The following is a 25,179-nucleotide window of genomic DNA, read 5'->3' on the forward strand; positions in this document are numbered from 1 at the left end:
AGAGCTTACACTTTGCTCTCAAATCAATGAGGAGTCTGATCTCTGGCAAGGAAGGAAACCCTGGCAGGTGGGCGGGGAGGATTCACAAACACTCGCTGGAGGCCCCAAACCCCCACCTGCAGGTCCCGGGTTTCCAGCTCTTGGGGGATTGTTGGCTTCAGGGGGGATTGTTGGCTTCAGGTGCGGCCATCTTGGTGAAGGGCCATAGAGTGGGCGAGACTTCAGGGTCCCAGTGACCAGGTGGAAAAATGATTGATTAATTGATTTTATTCTCACTTTGCACAGAGGGGTTTGAGAACTGAACCCAGTCAGAGGGGAGGGAGAGGGTGAGCTGTAAGGAAAAGAATTGTGAAGGTGGTGTGCAGGGTTTGCCGGGCTGACCAACTCTCATGGTGAAAATTAAGGTGCAGCCTGCACTGAAAGGCTGGCATTCTGCCAGAGCTGGGACCAGGCCGCCTGGGGTAAGTGTCTGCCAGAGCTGTTGCAACACAGAAACAGTAAGGAACATGGTTCTGTGCATTGAGAAAGGTCCAATTTATGTGACAGACAACATCCAGGCGGCATGCAGCCTGGGATTGTGGACACAAATACATTCCTATAAAATACAGGACTGTTAGTCACTGTGGGATTTGCATCCAGCACAGGGAGGTAAGAGAGTGCATGGGATTAGGATTTACTGCTTTGCAGGTACAAATGAGGAAAATATTTTTAATGGAAAATAGAATTGGACATTCAGAATTTCTCTCCTCTCTTTAAAGTTTTGTAAACTCCTTTTCCAGGGCATTAGAATGGTGGATTTACGAACAGGAAGCTCAAACTGAACATCACAGCATTATCTGACAGAGTCACCACAGCCTGAATATCATCAGTAATTGAATTAGGAAGGAGAAATGTTTGTGTATTCTGCCTGTACGACACCATCTAAAACATCTGTGACTGGAAAACCATCAAGACACACACTGGAGTGAGAGTTTCCAGTTCATGGACTGTACAAAGAGCTTTAACCAGTTAAACAGCCTGTAAAAAAACATTACACGATTCGCAGAGGGCAAAAAGTGTAATTGTGTTCTGTGTGTGTGGACAAAGCTTCAACTCATTGTCCAAACTGGAGAAATACAAGGAAACTGGCACCATGGAGAAACCATGGAAATGTGAGGAACGCAATAAAGGATACAATTCTTCATCCCGGCTGGAAATGGGCAGCACGGTAGCATTGTGGATAGTACAATTGCTTCACAGCTCCAGGGTCCCCAGGTTCGATTCCGGCTTGGGTCACTGTCTGTGCGGAGTCTGCACATCCTACCCGTGTGTGCGTGGGTTTCCTCCGGGTGCTCTGGTTTCCTTCCACAGTCCAAAGATGTGCAGATTATGTGGATTGGCCATGATAAATTGCCCTTAGTGTCCAAAATTGCCCTTAGTGTTGGGTGTGGTTACTGGGTTAGGATGGAGGTGTGGACCTTGGGTGGGGTGCTCTTTCTAAGAGCCGGTGCAGACTCGATGGGCCGAATGGTCTCCTTCTGCACTGTAAATTCTATGAAAATTAACCCAGTGCATTAACACTTCCTTGATCGGGGTCAGGGGCGTTGACAGCAATTATCAACCCATTGTAATCACATTTCTCCATCAGAGTAACGAAGAAGGGCAAATGTTTACACAATGTTTTTCGAATTCCCTACGAAGGAGTTAATCACTTAACTCGCATTCTGCACCAGAGGGAGGGGAAAGGACAATTATTACTGAAGGAGACAAACACTCCCTCGATACATAATCGGCTTCTAGCTCACTATGCGGCCGACGATCCCAACCTTTCCACTTGTGTTGGAGAGATGTTCATATTTAAACATTCCAGTAATTTTGAAAAATCTTATCACAGATAATCATATTCCAACCGGTTGAACTCCAATAGTCTATCCTCCAGGGCCTTTTCACAGTTCTGTGATTTGTTTCCAAAGCTAGTCCTGTGATTATTTTGGGATATTTCAGCAGATGTCATATTGCATCTCTCAAATAACGCACTTTTGCACAGAGCTGTGAATACTATTCCCTACAATGCACGCCACCAGGACCAGGCATAGCTGTTGGTGAAACTTGTAGCAAAAATCAAAAACACGCACATGCAAACACACGCACAAACACGACCGCAGATAATATGCCATCACAAGCATGCACGCATGCAGGGACCCACAAAAGTAAACATTAACAAATGCACTTGCAAACCCGAACGAACACAATAATGTAGACATGAAGACAAATACTATCTTGGGAAATGAACACATATATGTGGACACAGATGCATGGACACGAAGAGGCACACACAGCGACATACATTTAATCGATAAACTAACATTAACAAATTCACAGTGACACACATAGGCGCAAATGTTAACAGACATGCAGAAGCACACAAATATATATGGCAAAAACAGACGTTACCACATAAGTCCAAGGGGCAGCACAAATTGCCACAGTGGTTAGCATTGCTGCCTCACAGCGCCAGGGCTATGGCCTTGCATGACTGTCTGTGGGAGTTTGCACATTCTCTCCTTGTCTGTGTGAGTTTCCTCCGTGTTCTCCGGTTTCCTCCCACAGCCCATAGATGCGCTGATTGGGTGGATTGACCATGCTTACTTTGCCCATTAGTGTCCAAAGATGTGCAGGTTAGGTGGGGTTACAGGGATTGGACAGGTTAATCGGCTTAGGTCGGGTGGTCTTTCGGATGTTCGGTGCAGACTCGATGGACCGAATGGCCTCCTTCAGCCCTTTCGGGCTTCTATGAATAAACAATTTAACAGGATCATACGGTCAAAAATATTAACATACACACAAATGGAAACTCAAATGCGTACAAAAAGTCATTATTGCAAATCCAGACACATAAACAGAGGTAAATGCAAAGATCAATTTGTAAACATATATCAGCACAGAAACACAGTAACGAGAAACACATAATTCAAATTATACATGTTCATTGATAGGCTACCACAATGCGCACACACAGATGCATGAATATATCCATCAATCCTCATTAGAATGTTTCCGACACTCATTAGAACTCATACAAACACAAGTGCAGAATAATGCAAATGAAACGATACTGATGCATATTAGAGAGAGAGATAGAGAGAGAGAGAGAGAGAGAGAGAGAAAGAGAGAGAGAGAGAGAAAGACAAAGGGCAATATCAGAATTCTGACGGACATTTTTCACAGCAACATTCGACAGCAATTGGCGTTAAATGACACTGATGCGCAAAACCCAGATAACAGATAACTGATTTTATTTAATGATATACCATTTCCATCACACAAAAAAGCATGCGTAAAACTCTGTTCGAATAGCTCTATTCACTGTCTTGTCTTAAGTAGTGATCTGAAACTATCATTACGGTGACCATTATCAATGTGTAAACCTTCTTCTGTATCTCACCATAATATTCCCTGATGATAGAGCATTTAACAATTGATTCACAATGAAGTTGCACCTGAAGGTGAAGAAAAAATACATGTTCGAACACAGATATATCATTGTTTGCTGTTACTGCTTGTTTTGTGAGCCAGCGCCTGTAGATATTGGAAGATGCAAGGTTACAGGATGTTCCTATATGTGCTACATTTGATCCAGCAGCAACAAGAGCGGGACTCATTGCAGCGTTTTGATGGGTCACCCAGATCAGTTCAAGGGTCAGTGAAGATCCGTGCAAGGGAGGCAGAGGCGTCGCGGTATTGTCACTGGACTAGCAATCCAGAAACCCAGGGTAATGCTCTGGGGACGTGGGTTGGAATGCCACCAGAGCAGATGGTGGAAAATGAATTGAATAATAATCTGAAATTAAAATACTAATAACGACCATGAAACAATTGTTGATTGTTGCAAAAACCCCACCTGGTTCACTATTGTCCTTCAGGGAAGGAAATCTATCATCCTTACGTGGGTCTACATATGACTCCAGACCCACTGAAATGTGGTTGACTCTTAAATTCCCTCTGGGATGGGCAACAAATGCTGACCCAGCCAGCGACACCTACATCCCACGAACGAATCCAGAAAATCTGCAACAGGATAATAGGTTCCATGCACATAAACTGCTGCTGTAAATCACGAGAAGCTGAGTTGACAGGCTCAAAACTAGGAAGGCAGAACCACAGGCAAGTGGACTTAATATATGTTAGAGCACGCGCCGAACCTCCACATCTTTGGATTCTAAGTCGGAATATAAGTTGTGAGTAGGATATACAGAGGAACAGGAGGCTATAGATAGGTTAAGCGACTGTCGTTACGACCAGAGAATATAATGGTAATTGGGAAATTGTCAAATATTTGAGGAACAAATTAAAAATAAGCATATTATCGAAAGTGTGAGAGATTTCTCACAACAGAGATTTCTGTTTTTCTTCGAGTATGAAATGCAAACTGTTAGTATGCAGTTACAGCGAGTAATCGGAAAAAAACAAATATAATATCATGTGGGTAATTGAATAGAAAAGTAGCGAGGCGAAGCATCAGTTTTACAGAGCATTTGTGAGATCAATTGCGCACAATCCTTTGTATAAGGACGGGAGTTATCCTTCCCTAGAATCGGTTCATGGTCATAACTAGACTTTTAATTTCATATTTTTATTCAATTCAAATTTCACCACCTGTCATGGTGGGATTCGAACCTGGGACCGCAGATCACATTCCTGGTTTCCTAGCCCAGTGACAATACGACTATGCCAACCCCGCTCCTTGCTGAAGGAAGGATGTAAGTTCTATAGAAGCAATGTTTGCCAGAGACTACCATGAATACCACCGGTCATTTTATGATGAAAGTTTATATACGCTAATGTTATATGCACTGGAGATTAAAAGCATAAGAAACAAGTTAATTGAAACACATATAATCCTGAGGTGGCTTGACATGGTCGATGTGGAAAGGATATTTACTCTTCTGGGACAATCGGGAATGAAGGTCACTGTTCAGATATAAGAGGTCGCCAATTTCAGGTAGAGGTGAGGGGGATTGTTTTGTCTCTCAGAAAATCGTGAGTCTTTGGTACTCACTGCCTCAAAAGCCGATAGAAACGTAGTCTTTGAATGTCTTTGATACAAAGATAGATAGATTCTTGAGAAGCAAGGAGTAATACGTTTATTGGATGAGGCAGGAATATGGGGGTGAGGATAGAGTCAGATCGACCATGATCTCATTTAATGGCCGAGCAGGTGGTCGATGTTGAGGGACCTCCGCCAGTTCCCAGGATGCATAGCTCGGGAGAAGACCTGGAGAGCTGAAAAGGCAGCAGATGTGTGGTGGCTTCCTGATGCGCGTCGAGAAGCCAACGGTTACCCTTTGGAAACATGGCGATCTTCTATATCTGGCTGAGAGTTGGTGCTGGAGTTTAGCCTCAGGAATCCAGGGGAACGTTGTCGCAAGAAGTGCGATTGAAAACCTGTCAGGTGAGAAGTCGTGGAAGCAGTCCGAGGGATTTACACAGTAACTTCATTGCAGTGTTAATGCGAGCCTACTTGTGCCAATAATAAAGATTACTATCATTAGAAGGAGCGATTTTTAAAGGCAATTCAGAGGTTCGATATTTGGAAGAGAATGCTCGATTTCCCTCTTGAGGGGAGATAGTGTGAACCAGTATTGTGAACCAGTATTGTGTAACACATAATTAATAAGGCCGCCTGGCTGTGTTGTGCAGGGTTCTGTGGAATCTATGTTCGTCGCACCGACCATGCATTGTGCAATTTTATGTGTTCGACTGCAGATTACCTGTTAATTCAAATGTGCCATGTGTTGATTCTGAATGTTTTTGATTAAGATAGGTATTGCAAATAACCACACTTCTTTGACTTTGTGGAGTGATGCTTAATTTGTTTGTGCAAAGACTGTGGGTTTTTATGGCTTGGGGTGTACATGGGATAAGAAACTTTGCAAACTTTAAACCGAATCATACCAAAACCCTGGTGGTCTGATCTAGGATCATAACAGAACATATTTATAGAATACAGCGGTGTTAAGTATTAGGTATGTATTGATAAGAGAGATTAACTTAGCATGTTGATACCGTTTGAAAGTTTAATTATAGAACAAATTGCATCTTAAGGAAACTAAAAGAGGAAGTAGAACAACATTTGGATTATAACCGACTGAAATACATTTCCACTTTCCCATCTCCGTAGACATTACAGGCCACATCTGGATTGAAGACGACGGGGATGATAATGGTAATATCGGGACAACCGCTTCCACATTCATCACCCTGTTTGTCTTCAGCATATGCTATAGCACAGCAGTCACTCTGGTGAAGGTGAGAAGGTTCAATCCATTCACTCTACCATCTGTCCACATTTCTACAAGTTTCATTTAAAAAGAAATTAGATAACTGCAACGGATCATTAAATATCTGCTTCATTCTATTATTTTTCATACAGATTGAGTGATCAGTTGACGTTCGGCCGCCGTTCATTTTCCTCAGTGTTTATAGGCACCTCTGGATTACAATAATAAACATATTCTCTTGATCACTCTTAAAGAAAGCGGTTTTTATTTTATGATGCCAGGTTTTTTTGTGAAGAGAGAAACATCCTGCTGAAGTTTTCCATTTTGCACATCCAGAATATTCGGAATCATACCTGTGTTTTCAGCAATATTCAAGTCCGGTGTGACCAAGCGACTGTTTGGATTCGTAATCTGTAGTTGAAAAGAATCATGAATTGGACCTCTTGCGTGATTTTGTTTTGTTGTTCATTTTTACGGCATGTCGGTTTTGCTGGCAAGGCCACCATTTGTTGCCCAACCATAATTGCCCTTGAGAAGGTGGTGGTGAACCATCTTCTTGATCCGTTAACAGTCCATGGGGTGCAGATTCACCCACTTTGGTATTGGGGAGGGAGTTATCGTTATACCGTTAACGTAACTTAGATTTTCACTTTAGTTTCAGTTAATGTGCTAATAAATAGCTGTTCTCACTCCTGTGCTCAGATGTTTCTTCTTTTTATGTCGCAGTTATATGTGCTCCCTGGTATGTTACAGGTGTAGATAGTGCTGGCCGCTCAGAGCCCATGTGTTCATTTCTCAATTACTTTCTAAGCTGTTGTATCCTCTTTGTGAAAGTTTGAAACAGACGTTCTCCCGAACATACTCTGTATGAATTTGGCAATAAAGTGTTACATTAATTAACTTCAAATTCTTTGTATTTCTTTTCCTACGGTTCCTCCCCAGCTCTCTAGTTTCCCTAGTAAAGCGCCCCCCCCCCCCCCCCGCCTCCCTCCCTCGCGCACACACACACTGCTGGATCATGGCGGCCCATCACTTTCACATGATTTTATCAGAAAATGCAGAGGCAGAATGACCACACAGCCAGAAGAACCTCTCTGAACTCTCTCATATGATTATTCGTCAAATTCACATGGCAGGTTCTTGTAAAGAGCAACACTCTGATCCATTGCAGCACTATACAGAACGGAAATTGGAAAATTGAAACTGCCTGTACACTGTCGCAGTCAAACGCTTACGGTGCAGGCACAGCATCGGTTTAAATACAGAGTTACGCGGCTGTAGACTGTGCCAGCATACATTCCCAAGGCACTTTCAAGTTACCCGGAGTTCCAATTTACCCATTTGGGTTGTTGGACACCCTCGGATCTAATATCAGCAGGGTTTTAAGAACATAAGAACTAGGAGCAGGAGTAGGCCATCTGGCCCCTCGAGCCTGCTCCACCATTCAATGAGATCATGGCTGATCTTTTGTGGACTCAGCTCCACTTTCCGGCCCGAACACCATAACCCTTAATCCCTTTATTCTTCAAAAAACTATCTATCTTTATCTTAAAAACATTTAATGAAGGAGCCTCTACTGCTTCACTGGGCAAGGAATGTTGTCATTTATCTCAAGAGGCTTGGAATATAAAGGCAGGGATGTACTTCTGAAGCTTTATAAAGCATTAGTTAGGCCCCATTTAGAATACTGTGAGCAATTTTGGGCCCCACACCTCAGGAAGGACATACTGGCACTGGAGCGGGTGCAGCGGAGATTCACACAGATGATCCCAGGAATGGTAGGTCTAACATACGATGAACGTCTGAGGATCCTGGGATTATATTCATTGGAGTTTAAGAGGTTGAGGGGAGATCTAATAGAAACTTACAAGATAATGAATGGCTTAGATAGGGTGGATGTAGGGAAGTTGTTTCCATTAGCAGGGGAGACTAGGACCCGGGGGCACAGCCTTAGAATAAAAGGGAGTCACTTTAGAACAGAGATGAGGAGAAATTTCTTCAGCCAGAGAGTGGTGGGTCTGTGGAATTCATTTCCACAGAGGGCGGTGGAGGCCGGGACGTTGAGTGTCTTTAAGACAGAAGTTGATAAATTCTTGATTTCTCAAGGAATTAAGGGCTATGGAGAGAGAGCAGGTAAATGGAGTTGAAATCAGCCATGATTGAATGGTGGAGTGGACTCGATGGGCCGAATGGCCTTACTTCCGCTCCTATGTCTTATGGTCTTCAGTCAATTTACTTGACTTTCAGCCAGAATATTAGCCCCTATAAATGGGCTGGAGTTTGTTATCAGCAGAAAGAGACCCAAATGAATATGGTTCAGTCCTGAATGTGAGGAACAGCAAAATCCAATCACTGTGGTTACTTGTGGCCTCGTTGGTGTCTCAGCAGGTTGGGTGAAGTAGTGAATCCCTTCCCACACTCTGAGCAGGTGAATGGTCTCTCCCCAGTGTGAACTCGCTGGTGTGTGGACAGAGCGGATGACTGAGTGAATCCCTTCCCACACTCGGCGCAGGTGAATGGCCTCTCCTCAGTGTGAATTCGCTGATGTACAGTGAGGTGATATGATCGTCTGAACCCAGTCCCGCAGTGAGAGCACCTGAACGGTCTCTCGTCAGTGTGAACACGTTGATGGCTCATCAGATCCCCAGAACTTTTATAGCACGTCCCGCAGTCTGGACATTTAAACGGTCTCTCATCAGTGTGAACTTTCTGGTGTCTCAGCAAGTGGGCTAAAATAGCAAATCCCTTCCCACACTCTGAGCAGGTGAACGGCCTCTTCCCAGTGTGAATTCGCTGGTGATTCTGCAGGTTGGATGAATCACTGAATCCCTTCTCACACTCTGGGCAGGTGAATGGTCTCTCCCCAGTGTGAATTTGCTGGTGTCTGGACAGAGCGGATGACTGAGTGAATCCCTTCCCACACTTGGGGCAGGTGAATGGTCTCTCCCCAGTGTGAATTTGCTGGTGTCTGGACAGAGCGGATGACCGAGTGAATCCCTTCCCACACTTGGAGCAGGTGAATGGTCTCTCCCCAGTGTGACTGCGTCGATGAGTTTCCAGCTGGGATGGGTAAGTGAATCCTTTCCCACAGTCCGCACATTTCCACGGTTTCTCCTCTGTGTGACTGCATTTGTGGCTTGTGAGGTCTGATGATCGACTGAATCCCCGTCCACACACACAACACGTGTACGGTTTCCCCGCACTGTGAACGATGCTTTTTCCTTCCATGTTCAAAGTACGATGATATTCAGGATATGATAAATTGAGGATTCTGTCAGATCCTGATGTGATGCTTGGTTTGAGTTTCCGGACTTTGAAGCCTCCCCTTCGAACACCCTGTGAAACTGATTCAAAACAGAAAATAGGGAGTGAGAGAACCCACAAAAACACAAAGGCAGGTTGTGAAATTGAGCTGAATGAATCTGGTCATTTGTGGGGCCGGCACTGGGAAAAAGTGACCATGAAAACTGCTGGATTGTCATAAAAACCTAACTGGCCTCTTTGGGAGGAGAGAGAAAGAGGTGAAGAGGGATTTTGTATATCTACAAGTCATACTAAAGAGAATAGTTGACAACGCAAATTCGACCTTGAGCTTCATAAACAGTAATATTGACATCAAAACTATGCTTCTGGTGGCATGGTGATTAGCACTGCTGCCTCTCAGCGCCAGGGACCCGGGTTCAATTCCGGCCTTGGTGACTGTCTGTATGGGGTCCGCACTTCCTCCCAGTGTCTGCGTGGGTTTCCACCCGGTGCTCAGGTTTCCTCTAACAGTCCAATGAAGGGAAAGTTAGGTGGATTGGCCTTGATAAATTGCTCCTTAGTGTCCAGGGATGTGCAGGTTAGGTGGGGCTATGGGGTTACAGGGACAGGGTAGGAGTGTGGGCCGAGGCAGGGTGCCCTTTCAGAGAATCAGTGCAGACTCGATGGGCTGAGTGGCCTCCTGCACTGTAGGAATTCTATGATTCCAATTCTATTCGATGAATCTTTATAAAGCTCTGGTCATCACTTTTCAGCAAGGATCTGAAGGTTCTTGGAGAAGGTGCAGAGGAGATTTACCAGAATGGTTCCAGCAAAGGAAGTTGAGGGGAGATTTGATTCAGGAACTCAAGATTATGCCAGATTTCTATCAGGTGTACAAAGAAACTCTGTTTCCATTCACTGATCGTCCAAGAACTAGGGACAAAGATGTAAAGTTTTGGGTAAAACCTGGATTGAACTATATAAGATCCTGAGGGGTTTTGACAGGGTGGATGTGGAGAGGATGTTTCCTCTTGTGGGGGAATCGAGAACGAGGGCACCACTGTTGCAAAATAAGGGGTCACCCATTTCAGATGGAGATGAGGATTTTGTATTCTCTTGAGGGTTGGAAGACTTTGGAACTCGCGTCCTTAAAAGGCAGTGGAAGCAGAGTCCTTGAATATTTTTAAGGCAGAGCTGGATAGATTCTTGATGAGCAAGGAGGTGAAAGGTCATCAGGGGTAGACAGGAATGTGGAGTTAACGTTAGAATGAGATCAGCTGCAATCTTAATCAATGCTGAGCAGGCTCGAGGGGCCGAGTGGCCTGTTCTTAGATTGTATGTCAAAGGTACGGGAGATATGAGGTGATATGAGATTTATGTTTTTACACAGCGAGTGGCAATGACCTGAAACTTGCTGCCTATGAGGGAGTTTGAAAATAGACACAATGAACGATTTGATTTCAAAAGGAAATTGGATAGACATCTGAGGGAAATAAACCTGCGAGGATACAGGGATAGAGCAGGAGAATGGCACTGACTGGATTGCTCCAGAGAGCTAGCATGGACTCAATGGGCCGAATGCCCTTCTCTGTGCCATCATGTCTCTGACTCCTTTGTGTAATCTAGTTTTGTAATTTAACCCCAGGGGGTTCAGATATCACTCAGGTAAATCTGAGCTACACTCCCCCCGAGGCCATTCTATCCTTCCTCAGGTTTATTGCCCAGAACTGAACACAGTTCTCCAGGTTTCGTCGAACCAGGGTTTCTGAATCTCGGGGCTTTTCCAGTCACACTGAGACCTGAAATCTTCCCTCACAGACAGAACAGACAAACCTTTTACCTTCCACACCCAGATGCTGCTGAAATTCAGTTTCTAATGAATCAAGTGACTCTGTCAGATCGCGATGTGACGTTTGGTTTGCAGTTCCCGTCTGTTAAACCTCTACTTCCAGTATCCTGTAAATTTACAGAAACCTCACTGTCAGTTTAGGATAGAAATTCACAACATTCTCTCCTCGCCAACTTTGATTAAATGTATTCCTGGAGGTTTGATCACATGACCTGCCCCCATCCTCCAGCCATTAATCGGTCAACACATCCATCCTTGTGACACACTGCCTTCCTCGGCCAATTGGGAAGCAAAATGACTCATTACCTTACAGGACAGTTACTGTCCTAACGATTTTCCAGACACCCAGGTATGAATCTCACCAACGCAGGGAGTGGAGTTGGTGCGAACTCAGGCAGGAGCAGCTTCGGAACAGTAAATATAAATAACTTACCTCAGGGATTCACGGCCTATTCGGCAGGGAGCGGATTTGGCCCGAATCCGGGGAGGAGAAGCTTTGAACAGTAAATATAAATAACTTACCTCAGAGTAAAGCTGATTGGCTGATTGGGAATCTGTTCTAAATTTGACAAACTTGAGTAATTAACTAAATAGGGAGTAACTCGGAGATCAGTAACTAGGAGATTGCTGTTTATATCTATAATCAACGATTTGGATGAGAGTGTACAAGACATGATCAGTAAGTTTGCAGATGACACTAAAATAGGTGGTCTTGGCGGCAGTGAGGAAGGTTATCAAAAATTGCAGCAGGCACTTGATCAGCTGGGGAAGTGGGCCGAGAAATGGCAAATGGAATTCAATACAGATCAGTGTGAGGAGTTGCATTTCAGAAATCAAGGTCGGACTTTCACAGTGAATGGTAAGGCCTGAGGGTGTATCATGGAACAGAAGGATCTTGGAGTTCAGTTGCACGGTTCTCTAAAGGTGGAGTCACAGGTAGATAGGGCAGCACGGTAGCACAGTGGTTAGCACAGTTGCTTCACAGCTCCAGGGACCCCCGTTCGATTCCCAGCTGGTTCACTGTCTGTGCGGAGTACGCACGTTCTCCCCGTGTCTGCGTGTGTTCCCTGGTTTCCTCCCACAGTCTAAAGATGTGCGGGTTCGGTGGACTGGCCTTGCTAAATTGCCCTTAGTGTCCAAAAAAAAAGGTTAAGTGGGAGTTACTGGGTTACGGGGATAGGGTAGATAAGTGGGCTTGAGTAGGGTGCTTTTTGTAAGGGCCGGTGCAGGCTAGATGGGCCGAATAGCCTCCTTCTGCACTATAAATTCTCTGAAGAAGGCTTTTGGCGTGCTGACCTTCATCAGTCAGGGCACTGAGTATAAAAGTTGGGAAGTTATGTTGCAGTTGTACAGGACGTTGGTGAGGTCGCACCTGGAGTATTGTGTTCAGTTTTGGCTGCTTTGCTATGGGAAAGATGTTATTAAACTGGAGAGAGTGAAGAAGAGATTTACAAGGATGTTGCCAGGACTCAAGGGACTGAGTTATAGGGAGAGATTGGACAGGCCAGGACCTTTATCTTTGGAGCGTAGGAGACTGAGGGGTGATCTTATCGAGATGTATAAGATCATGAGAGGCGTGGACAGGGTGAATACACTCAGTCTTTTTCTCAGGGTTGGGGAATCGAGAACTAGAGGGCTTTGGTTTAAGTTCAGAGGGGAAAGAATTAATGGGAACCTAAGGAGCAATGGTTTTACACAGAGGATGGTACGGAATGAGCTGCCGGAGGAAGTAGTTGAGGCAGGGACATTGACAAGATTGTAAAGGCATTTGGACAGATACATGGTTCGGAAAGGTTCAGAGGGATATGGGCCAAATGCAGGCAAATGGGATTGACCTAGATGAGCTTTTTGGTTGGCATGGACCGGTTTGGGCTGAAGGGCCGGTCTCCGTGCCATAGATTCTATGAACCCCAAATCTCTTTGGACATCCACTATACTTAACATCTTTCCATTTAGAAAGTACTCAGTTCTATCCTTTTTTGGTTCCAAACAGATAACCTCACACATGTTTACATTACCACAATCTTGCCCATTGACCTTGTCTGTCAATATCTTCTTGCAATATAATGCAATCATCTATGCTGTCTGTGATGCCACCGAACTTTGTATCATCAGCAACACAGAGGGGCCGGTTTAGCACACTGAGCAGGCCAGCAGCACGGTTCAATTTCCGTACCAGCCTCCCCGAACAAGCGCCAGAATGTGGCGACTAGGGTCTTTTCACAGTAACTTCATTTGAAGCCTACTTGTGACAATAAGCAATTTTCATTTCATTTATTTCACAGTGCAGGAGAGGCCCTTCGGTCCATCAAGTTTGCACTAACACATGATAAACTTGACCCACCTACCTAATCCCATTTGCCAGCACTTGGCTCATAGCCTTTAATGTTATGATGTGCCAGTCTTCATCCAGGTGCTTTTTTAGAGGATGTGAGACAACCGTCTCTACCACCCTCCTAGGTAGTGCATTCCAGACCCTCACCACCCTCTGGGTAAAAACATTTTTCTTCAGTACATGTGTCAATAAATCTAACCCCACTCTCTGTTGTCTGTTGGTTAGCCAATCCTCTATCCAAGCTAATATCTCTCAACCCCGTGGGATTTTACCTTTATTATTACCTTCTATGTGACACTTTATCAAATGTATTCTGGGAGTCAAAATACATCGACAGGACCCCATTATCCACTTGGCTTGTTACATCTTCCAAGAACTGCAAGAAATGAGTCAAACACGATATACCCTTCACAAAACCACGCTGACTCTGATGGATTGCAGTTTGACTCTCCAAATGTCCAGTTATTACTTCCTCAATAATGGATTCCAACAGTTTCCCAACAACAGGCTTTAAACTAACTAGTTTCCTACTTTCTGCCTTTTTGACCTAATCCAATGACATTGGAGATTTTCTCAGGGACCCTCAGTCACCATCACTGAGACTAACTTTAAATTCCAGATTTTATTAATGTAATGTCCCCAGAACATTTTCCTGTCTCTCTGGGTGACTAATGAAGTGACATTGTCACTGGGTCAGTATCTCCCCCCTGGTCTCTGTGAGGTTGTTTGTGGAGAAGCCGGAAGTGGCGGACAGTGAGAGTGGAGAATGTTCATTGTTCAGCTCTGGGGCCGCACTCGGGATTTGTAAACCCCGCCCCCAACACTGACCTCTCACCTGACCCCTCATAATGCCCGGACAATGGTTGACAGCATCGCGCGATCAATAGAAGAGTGGACGGGTCCTGGAGGGGGGGGCGGAAGTGACCAGTCCTCCAGCCAATCGGAGTGAATCAGGGGCGGGACTGGGCCGAGTGAAGCATGCGCACTGTGATTAATGGCGACGTAGAAAAAGTTCTTTCTCGGATCCACAATCCGTGAAGGTGGGAATGGCGGGACGGAGGGAGAGCTGGATCATGCGGGTTGTTAGGCACGCTTCGTAAACATGTTATATAAACTGAACATCTGACAAAATAAACCACCGGTACCTGGGGATCTAAGCGGAGGCTGCAGGTTTGTTACAGACGAGCCTGTGCACCCGCCATCTTTATTTGGGACTGGCAGCGGTGCGCATGCGCCCTCGTTATTTGGTTCACTGGCAGTAGTGCGCACGCGCACCCACCATATTTATTGGGGCACGAGCAGCAGAGCGCAGGCTCAGTCGCCATCATTGTTGGGGGCAACATTTTTGAAATGTGTCTTCATGACAGACTTTCCCTCTGAGTTACAAATTCTTATTTATGGGGCAGAATATATGCCGAGGGCAGTGACAATAATTCGAATTTATATTGTGACTTGAACAGAATATAACTTAAGACTTTCAGAGAAACGTTACAAAATAACAATTGACACTGAGCCGCATGAGGAGATATTAGATTTTAAGGAGAATCTTAATGGAGGAAATTGAGTCAGAGAGTCGGAGAGTTTTAAGGAGGAAATTCCTGAAATTGAGGCCTTGGCAACTCAGTAATGGTGAAGAGATTAAAATCAGGAATTCTCAAGTGGCTGGAATTAAATGAGTGCAGCGATCTCAAAGGGGTGTGTGTGGAGGAGATTACAGTGATCAGGGTGATCATTACCATGGAGTAAAAGAATGAGAAATTTAAACTTCTGTGTGCCTTTTAAAAGGAAGCATTTGCAGATCAGTGGGCACAGGGGCTGGTGTGAGCAAGCACATGGGTAGCAGAGTTTGGGATGGGATGGAGGGGGTTGTTTAATGTTGCAGTCCGGCTGCGAGTGCGTTGGAATAATTTGGTTAAGTGGTAACAGAAGAATGGATGATGGTTTCTGCAGCAGATGAACAGAGACAAAGGTGGAGTCGAGCTGTGTTCCTGAGGTGAAAATTGGCAATCTTGGTGACAGTGTGGATATGTGGTCAAGAGCTCATCTAGTGGTGAAATATTTCACCATGGTTGTGAACAGTCCGCTTCAGCCTCAGACATTGGACAGGGATGGAATTGGTGGCAAGGGAGTGGAGTTTGTAGCAGGGATGAAAGGGAATGGGTTCAGTCTTGTCAATATTTAAATGGAGGAAAGTTCTGCTCATCCAGCACTGGATGTCAGACAAGTTCAACAGTGTGTGTCTTGGAAAGGAACTTGCAGGTGGTGATGTTCACATACATCTGCTGTCCTGCTCAATCCAGGTGGTGGAGGTTAAGGGTTCAGGAGATTCTGTCAAATTGTGATTCAGTTGTTGGGCCATTGCTTGCTGTTACCCTCACTCCTTTCTCACTCTCTCCCTTTCCATCAATCTTTTTGATTTTCTCTCTCCCCCACTACTCGCTCTCTTTCTCTCACTCTGTTTCTCATATTAAATTCTCTAGCCCAGAGGGTTGTGGATGTTAATAATAATCATTATTGTCACAAGTAAGCTTACATTAACATTGCAATGAAGTTACTGTGACCATCACTGAACATATTGAAGGCTGAGATGGTGAGATTTTTGGTCTCTCAGGAAGTCAAAGGACATGGAGAGCTAACGGGAAAGTGGAATTGAAGACTGAGATCAGCCACAAATGTGTTCAATGGCAGAGCAGGTTCGAAGGGCCGAATGGTCTACTTCTGCTCCTATTTCTTGTGTTCTTGCAGAGGCCCGAATCTTGTGTGGGCTCAGACCGGGTGGCAGGTTCCCTTCCCTGAAGGACATTAACAAACTAGTTCACTTTTCACAAAAGGTTCAACAGTTTTCGTAGTCACTTTCCCAGTGCCGGCCCCACAAGTTACCAGATTCATTCAGCTCCATTTCACAACCTGCCTTTGTGTTTTTGTGGGATCTCTCTCTCCCTTTTGTTTGTTTTAACTCAATTTCACAGGGTATCAGCAGGGAAGGATGTGCAATTGGGAAACTCCAACCAAACACCACATCAAAATCTGACAGTCGTGTAACTGATCGTAACCTAAATATCATCAGATTTTGAAAATGGAAGGAAAAAGCACAGTTCACAGTCGGGAGAAACCGTACACGTGTTTTGTGTGTGGACGAAGCTTCAGCCGATCATCTGGTCTGTCAAAACACAAGTGCAGTCACAGCAGGGAGAAACCATGGTAATATGGGGACTGGGGCAAGGCGTTCAATTACCCATCTGACCTGGCAATCCATCGACACATTCACACTGGGGAGAAGCCTGTCACCTGCCCCGAGTGTGGGTGTGGATTCATTCAGTCATACAGCCTGTTGATGCACCAGTGAGTTCACACTGGGGAGAAGCCTTTCACTTGTCCAGAGTGTGGGCATGGATTCACTCAGTCATCCCAACTGCTGACACAACAGCCGATTCACAATGATGAGAGACCTTTTAAATGCAGAAAATGCGGGAAGTGCTTTAAACGTTTTCGGGAACTGGTGTCCCGTCAACATGTCCACACTGACGAGAAACTATTCAGGTGCTCCGACTGTGGGACTTGGTTCAGACGATTATCTCAACTCACTCTACACCAGCGGATTCACACTGGGGAGAGGCCATTCACCTGCTCCCAGTGTGGAAAGGGATTCATTCACTCAGGCAACCTGCTGAGACACCAGTGGGTTCACAAGTAACTGATGTGATTGGATTTTGCTGTTAATCACATCCAGGACTGAAGCATGTTCATTGGACTCGGGTTGGACTCATATTTATAAACGCTAACCCAGTTATAAGGGATAATATTCTGGATAAAAGTCAATTATTTAACACAAGTGTGTTGAATCTTTTAACATCCCATCACAAGTTAGTTCTGTTTGAAGGTCTCTCCCTCTCCCCTGTCTCCTCCATCCTCACCTCAAGTGTGTGGAGTTCATGAAGCTTCTTTCTCACTGAGATTGAGACAATCTGATGAGCTGCCTCTGCTGCTTTCCTCTCTACCAATGGGCCAAACTGTCTCGAAAGTTCCACCTGGTCTGAGCTCTGAACTCCTCTTTCTCCAGTTTCTCTCCTACCATCTATCTTCATCAGAGCTCATCTTCTCCGTTAGACCTGCCTCCTGCGCCAGGGTCCTGGGTTCAATTCCCGGCTTGGGTCACTGTCTGTGCAGAGTCTGCACGTTCTCCCCGTGTCTGCTCCCAGGCTGTTCCTGTTTCCTCCCACAAGTCCCGAAAGACGTGTTTGTTAGGTGAATTGGACATTCTGAATTCTCCCTCTGTGTACCCGAACAGGCGCCGGAGTGTGGTGACTAGGGGCTTTTCACAGTAACTTCATTGCAGTGTTAATGTGAGCCTACTTGTGACACTAATAAAGATTGTTTGATTATTACTATTTAACCACATTCTCACAAAACTGCTGACCATTCACCTTCTGCATGTTGTGTGATATTATTCATAGTTCTCCCTCTTCGTCCTGTCGCTCATCTTTAAATGCACCATCATCACCCATCCTAAAACAATATTTAACCCCACCATCATTGCAACTACCACATCAAAACCTCCCTTTCCTCTCCAACTCCATGTACTCGGTGTCCCCCAAGGATCTATCCTCGGCCCCTCCATTTTCTCATCAACACGCTTCCAGTAGGTGACATCATCCAAAAGCACCGTGTTAGTTTTCACATGTACACTGACAACACCCAGCTCTACCTCACCCCCATCCCTCTCCATTCCTCCACTGTCACTCAATTATCAAACTGCTTATCCCACATCCAGTACTGGATGAGCAGAAATTTCCTCCAATTAAAAATTGGGAAGATCAAAGCCATTGTCTTCAGTCACCATTACAAATTCCGTTTCCTAACTCCCGAGTCCATCCCTCTCCCTGGGAACTGTCTGAGGCTGAACCACACTCTGCACAATCTCCGTGTCAGATCTGACCCCAAGTTGAGATTCTGACCCCATATCCACACCATCACTAATACCAGATATTTCAATCTCCATAATGTCACCTGTGTCCACTCCCACCCCAACTGCTGCTGAAACCTCATCCACGCCCCTGTTACCTTTAGACTTGATAACAGACAAACTCTGTCCTCTCCCCGATCCGATTAGTTTCCAATGAGTCGATTCTGTGGAATGGAATGTCTCATCAGCGTTTCCACGGTGACCTGTCTGCAGTGAAGGAATGTCTCATCAGCGTTTCCACGGTGACCTTTCTGCAGTGAAGGAATGTCTTATCAGCGTTTCCACGGTGACCTGTCTGCAGTGAAGGAATGTCTTATCAGCGTTTCCACGGTGACCTGTCTGCAGTGAAGCGCCTGCTTGAGTTTATAATTCAGACTAAACTTCTCTCTCCCATAACACACATTATATCAGACATTGGATGTCAATGTATTTCAGCCATGTTATGTTAATGTCTCCAAAACCCTAAAAGGAGTTTCAGATACACAAACTTTTAAATGTGGGAGGACAAGTTGATAAAGTGTGTAAAAAACACATGGGATCCAAGGTTTTATAATTCTGGGTGTGGGGTTCAAAAGGACAGAGGTCATATAAACCTGGACAAATCATTGGTGAGGCTGCAGTTGGAATATTAGATCAGGTTTTGGGGATCTTACACCAGGAAGGATGTCAAGGCCATGGAGAGGGTGTAGAAGAGATTCACTGAGATGATCCCAGGGAAGAGAGGCTTTAGTTACCAGGAGAGATTAGAGAAACTGGGGCTCTTTTCATTTGAACAGAGGCTGACTGGAGATCAGAGGGAGGGGGGTTCGATTCCGGCCTTGGGTGACTGTGTAGAGTTTGCATTTCCTCCCCGTGTCTGCGTGGGTTCCTTCCGGGTGCTCCGGTTTCCTTCCACAGTCCAACGATGCACAGGTTAGGTGGATTGGCCATTCTAAAAGATTTCCCCTGAGTGGCCAAAGGTTAGGTGGGGTTACGGGGATAGGGTGGAGGAGTGGTCCCGAGTGGGGTGCCGCATTGGAGGGTTGGTGCAGACTTGATGGGCCAAATGGCCTCCTTCTGCACCATAGTGATTCTATGGAACTGAAAAAGGCTCATATGAAATATCAATCAGACTGTACAACAATGTTCAAGACCCTCACTGTCCCTCTGGGCCTGCGGGGTGTGTGTGTTTGTGGGACGGGTGGGACGGGACGGGGGGGGGGGGACGGGGACGACGACAGTGGACGTACCGGTGATGGTTTCTCTTATCTCTGAATGAAATGTTATTTTTAAAGTGAAGGGTGTCTGTACTGGAAAACCTGAGTACCAAGTGCCAGCTTGAACCATTCTCCAATCAGTTACAGCACAGCTCCCTCTACATTGCCCCATGAAACACTCCCAAGGCAGACACAAAATGGTGTTAGATACAGAGTAAATCTCCCTCAATGCTGTCCCCATCAAACACTCCCGCAATAGGTATAACACAAGGTTAGATACAATGTATATCCTCCTCTGCACTGTCCCCACCAAACACTCCCAGGACAGGTACAACACAGAGTTAGATACAGAGTAATGCTCCAGTTACACTCTATCATCAAACACTCCCAGGCCAGGTGCAGCACGAGGTTAGATTCAGAAAAAAATCTCCTTATAGACTGACCCCATCAAAAACTCCCAGCACAGGTACAACACAGAGTTAGATACAGAGTAAAGCTGCCTCTCCACTGACCCCATCAACCACTCCCAGGACAGGTACAACACGAGGTTAGATACGGAGTAAAGATCCAGTTCCCCTCAGGTGTAGATACACAGGCAGGTTAGCAAAACCAAGGGGCTGGTTTAGCACGCTGGGCTAAATCGCTGGCTTTTAAAGCAGACCAAGGCGGGCCAGCAGCAAGGCTCAATTACCGTACCAGCCTCCCCGAACAGGTGCCGGAATGTGGCGACTAGGGGCTTTTCACAGTAACTTCATTGAAGCCTACTCATGACAATAAGCGATTTTCATTTCATTTTCAAAACCATTCCTGGATGCCAAGGCTAGGAGTGACAGTATGGAAGGTATGGCGAGCTGGGACTGTTAAAATTTGGTTTTGGGATCGCAGATTACCCACAAAGTGGAGTGGGGGAATGGGGTTAGATCAAGCTTAAAGCACATCCAGGTAGGTAAATCCCTGGAAACTGATTAAATGTATCCCAGGACGTTGTGGGAGGCTAGGGGGGGAATTGCGGGTTCCCTAGCAGAGATATTTGAATTGTCGACAGCCACAGGTGAGGCGCCTGAAGATTGGAGGGGAGCAAATGTTGTGCCTTTGTTTAAGAAAGGCCAGAGGGAAAAGCCTGGGAACTACAGACTGGTGAGCCTCACGTCTGTGGTGGGTAAGTTGTTGGAAGGTATTCAGAGAGACAGGATCAACCGGCATTTAGAGAGGCAAGGACTGATTAGGGACAGCCAGCATGGCTTTGTGAGTGGAAAATCATGCCTCACAAATTTGGTTGAGTTTTTTAAAGGGGTATCCAACAAGGTAGATGAGAGCAGTGCAGTCGACCTTGTCCACACGGACCTTATCAAGGCCTTTGACAAGGTACTGCATGGTAGGTTGTTGCACAAGGTTAAATCTCACGGGATCCAGGATGAGGTAGCCAATTGGATACAAAATTGGCTTGGCGACAGAAGCCAAAGGGTAGTTGTAGAAGGTTGTTTTTCCAACTGGAGGCCTGTGACCAGCGATGTGCCTCAGGGATCAGTGCTGGGTCCACTGTTATTTGTTATTTATATTAATGATTTGGAGGAGAATGTAGGAGGCATGGTTAGTAAGTTTGCAAATGACACCAAGATTCAGTGAAGAATGTTATTTAGGATTGCATCAGAACTTGATCAATTGGGCCGATGAATGGCAGATGGGAATTAAATTTAGATAAATGTGAGGTGATACATTTTGGTTGATCGAATCGGGGCAGGAACTACTCTGTTCTTTCACTCTCCCCAACTCCCTCCCATTAACTAAGAGATCGAGGAGTACAGGTTCATAACTCCTTGAAAGTGGAGTCAGAGGTGGACAGGGTGATGAAGAAGGCATTCGGCATACTTGGTTTCATTGGTGAGAACATTGAATACAGGAGTTGGGACATCTGGCTGAACTTGTACAAGACATTGGTACGGCCACATTTGGAGTACTGTGTACAGTTCTGGTCCTATTATAGAAAGGATATTATTAAACTGGAAAGAGCGCAGAAAAGATTTACTCGGATGCGACCAGGACTTGATGGTCTGAGTTATGAGAGGCTGGATAGACTAGGACCTTTTTCCCTGGAGAATAGAAGGCTTAAGGGTGATCTTACAGAGGTCTGTAAAATAATGAGGGGCATAGATAAGGTAGATAGTCAACATCTTTTCCCAAAGGTAGAGGAGTCTAGAACTAGAGGGCATAGGTTTAAGGTGAGAGGGGAGAGATATAAAAGGGTACAGAGGGGAATTTTTTTCACACAGAGGCTTGCGAGTATCAGACAGTTCTATGGGAAAGCTGGGTATAGAGGGTTATGGGCCAAATGCGGGCAATTTGGACTAGCTCAGTTGTAAAAACTGGGCGGCATGGACAAGTTGGCCCGAAGGGCCAGTTTTCATGCTGTAAACCTCTCTGACTCTATACAACTGCAGCAAAACATCCCTACATTTATATTAGATTTCCTTTGCAATAAATATTCCACTGACCTTCCGAATCACTTGCTGCACCTGCAGACTAACTTGGGATCGGGCACCGGGATCCCTCTGTACCTCAGAGTTCTGCAATCTCCCTCCATTTAAATAATAGTTTTACTTAACACTTCCTGACAAGATGACAATTCACATTTTCCAAAGTTATGCTCCATTTGTCATTTGCCCACTCACTTAGCCTATTTGTAGTCCTTTGCAGACTCATTAAATCCACTTCACAAATTACTTTCCTACCCGTCTATAAGGATCAGAAAATTTAGCCACCAGACATTCAATCCCGTCATCCAACACATTCATACAGATTGTAAATGGGTGAGAGCCCAGCACTGATCCTGGTGACATTCCGCTTGTCACATCTTACCAAACCAGAAATGACCCATTTATACCTACTGGCTGCTTCCTGTTCGCTAACCAATCCTCTATCCATGCTGATATGTTGCCCCCAAACCACGAGCTCTTATTTTGTGTAATAATCTTTGATGTGGCACCTTGGGAAATACCTTCTGCAAATCCAGACAAAGCACATCTACAGGTTCCCCTTTATTGACATCCCTTGTTACTTCCTCAGAGAACCTTGATAAATTAGTCAGTCACGATTGATTCCCTGAACCCATTTTCAAACACTGTGTCAAAAGAAAATTCAAATCCCCTCTACCCCTCTGGCTCCTTTGCCAATTACCTTAGAGGGACTCATTTTCTGTTAAAGAGCCTGTCAACCTCTCACCCACTTTCCTGAAAGTGAACAGATTTAATCAGGAAACGTCCAACAAATTCAAATATTTTCCTGTTAAAAGATTATTGACGAAACAGAACATGGTTAAAAAAAACTAACAGAAAATTACTTGAGGATCAAAGATAACCAGAGTAACAGAATGTTCACAATGTTCTGGTCCCAAATGGTTTCCCTTCGGCTCCTCTGTACCCTGTTCCCATGACTCCCCGCTTTGGACAAGGGGGCACTGAACCCTGGGGGTAACATCACCATCAGCACCGGTCACTCTCGCCCCTGAACCCCGATTGGTTGGTGGTGCAGTTCCCAGCCAGTCCTCCAGCACCTTCCTGTCTCTATTAGCGACGCCCATGGCAGTTTCCCAATGTGGCACAGGTCCCGTAATTCTCAGCTAAATTCAGCCCTCAGCTCCATCAACTGGCTGTCATTGACACGAGCAATAGAGACTGAAAGGTGCCCAAGGCTCAAATAGGAAGACAAAACTTGTGGATTTGGACCCCCATAAAGTTCAGCAACTTCTTATAAAAAATTCAAATCCCCAGTCAACAAATTAAAGGATCACACGACGGGACTTCAAGTTTTATGAGTTTTAATACAACAAACAAACAAACTAGAAGCTACTTTAACTTGGAAACCTACACATAAACTATAAAATAGAACTTTCCCCTTTTACATAACCGACAATCACACTCCACGATTATAGTTACTCTGTCCTGGAAGTCAAAATTTAATTGTCTCAGAACCTGTCCAAAGTGATAATCCATTCCCGAGGATTTACTTCAGTTCTTCAACCAAGACACTAAGAAACAAAGGGAGAATAGAATAGAATGTGAATTGGCAAAATACATAGAGATTGACTGTTAAAGCTTCTGTGGGTACATAAAAAGGAAACGTTTGGCTCAGACAAAGGTTTGTCTGTTCCAGATAGAGTCAGGAGAATTTAGAATGAGAAATAGAGATCTCTCCAGCCACCTCGTTGAACACGCTGGGATGTAGATCATCAGCTTTTGGGGATTTATTCACTTTCAATCCCATTAATTTCTCCAGTACGACTTCTTCACCAATACTAATCTCTGCCAGTCCCTTGGTTCTCTGGTGTTTTGGGGACAATTTCTGTGTCTTCCTCTGTGAAGACAGACACACATTGTTTAGTTTCTCTGCCATTTCCTCATTCCCCATTCTAAACTCTCCTGTCTCTGCCTGGAATGGACCCACATTGGTCTTTGCTAATCTTTTCCTTTTCACATTCCTGCAGAAGCTTTTCCAGTTGGTTTTTATGTTTCTCGCCAGTTTGCTCTCATCAGTTTCTTGGTCCTCCTTTGCTGAATTCTAATGGATCTCATGGAATCTTTAACTTTTCTTGTTAGTCACGGTTGCATCACTTTTCCTGTTGGATTTTTGTTCCTGAAAGGAATCTATATTTGTTGTGTATATGTGAAATAAAAGTTGCAAAAATCCCAGAGGACCATAGGCTGCTCTCCCTTTGACAGAGAGAGAGCTGACTGGAGGTGATTTAACCTGAGGGTCAGCACACCTCAGGTGAGGGGCCTGGTTGAGAAGGCGGGGCCTTCATGAATAAACTCTTCCTCTGTGACAGGAAGTATTCCTGTATTAGTGTGTGTGTCTGTGGTTCTCGGTGTATGAAAGTGTGGCTGTGTGTGTCTGCAGAATATCTGCGCTGCTTCTAATCAGCTGCAACACAAACTTCCTCTCTCTGAGCAAATGATGTTGGTTCACTGAGAATCCCATCCAGTGATTTGAAAAGTGCCGCTCAGAGATTCCTCATAAAATCAAAGAAGGATGCCTTCAAGTCACCACCGACTCTTCGAAAGACCATCTTACCTATGCCCAATCCCCTGCCCTTTTCCTGCTACCCCACCCCAAGGGGCAATTTAGCATGGCCAATCCACCTAACCTGCACATCATTGGACTATGGACAGAAACCAGGCACCATGCTGGAGGAAACGCATGCAGCCACGGGGGAGGGGGGAGGGGGGGGGCGGCAGGGAGATATGCCAAGATCTATAGACAGACACCATTGCCCCTCCGCCCCGATCTTTTTAAAGTTTACCTAACAGTTAATAGTGCCTTGTATCAGTGTGACATGA

General features: G+C 45.1%; 1 protein-coding gene and 1 long non-coding RNA gene across 5 annotated transcripts; both read right to left on the minus strand.

Annotated features, from left to right (window-relative positions):
- Window positions 1-6,042: 6,042 nt before the first annotated feature.
- Window positions 6,043-18,833, minus strand: LOC140418606 (uncharacterized). Of its 4 annotated transcripts, none has more exons than XM_072502138.1 (4): window positions 18,749-18,833; window positions 11,344-11,459; window positions 8,623-9,604; window positions 6,043-6,671 (listed from the first exon to the last, which is right to left on the minus strand). In XM_072502138.1, exons 3-4 carry the CDS (start codon window positions 9,486-9,488, stop codon window positions 6,632-6,634), a joined length of 906 nt encoding a protein of 301 aa, XP_072358239.1. In that variant the 5' UTR covers window positions 9,489-9,604; window positions 11,344-11,459; window positions 18,749-18,833; the 3' UTR covers window positions 6,043-6,631. The 4 variants fall into 4 exon arrangements, 2 of the variants coding, with proteins under 2 accessions (XP_072358239.1, XP_072358238.1); XM_072502137.1 differs by lacking the exon at window positions 18,749-18,833 and adding an exon at window positions 14,833-14,894; XR_011945163.1 differs by lacking the exons at window positions 8,623-9,604; window positions 18,749-18,833 and adding an exon at window positions 14,833-14,894.
- A 4,810-nt stretch (window positions 18,834-23,643) lies between these two features.
- On the minus strand, window positions 23,644-24,951 carry LOC140418613 (uncharacterized). The gene is made up of 2 exons (XR_011945167.1): window positions 24,044-24,951; window positions 23,644-23,870 (listed from the first exon to the last, which is right to left on the minus strand). It is a non-coding gene; the product is annotated as an uncharacterized lncRNA (long non-coding RNA).
- Window positions 24,952-25,179: the final 228 nt, after the last annotated feature.

This window comes from Scyliorhinus torazame, chromosome 5 (assembly GCF_047496885.1).
Source record: "Scyliorhinus torazame isolate Kashiwa2021f chromosome 5, sScyTor2.1, whole genome shotgun sequence".
NCBI classification, from domain to species: Eukaryota; Metazoa; Chordata; class Chondrichthyes; order Carcharhiniformes; family Scyliorhinidae; genus Scyliorhinus; species Scyliorhinus torazame.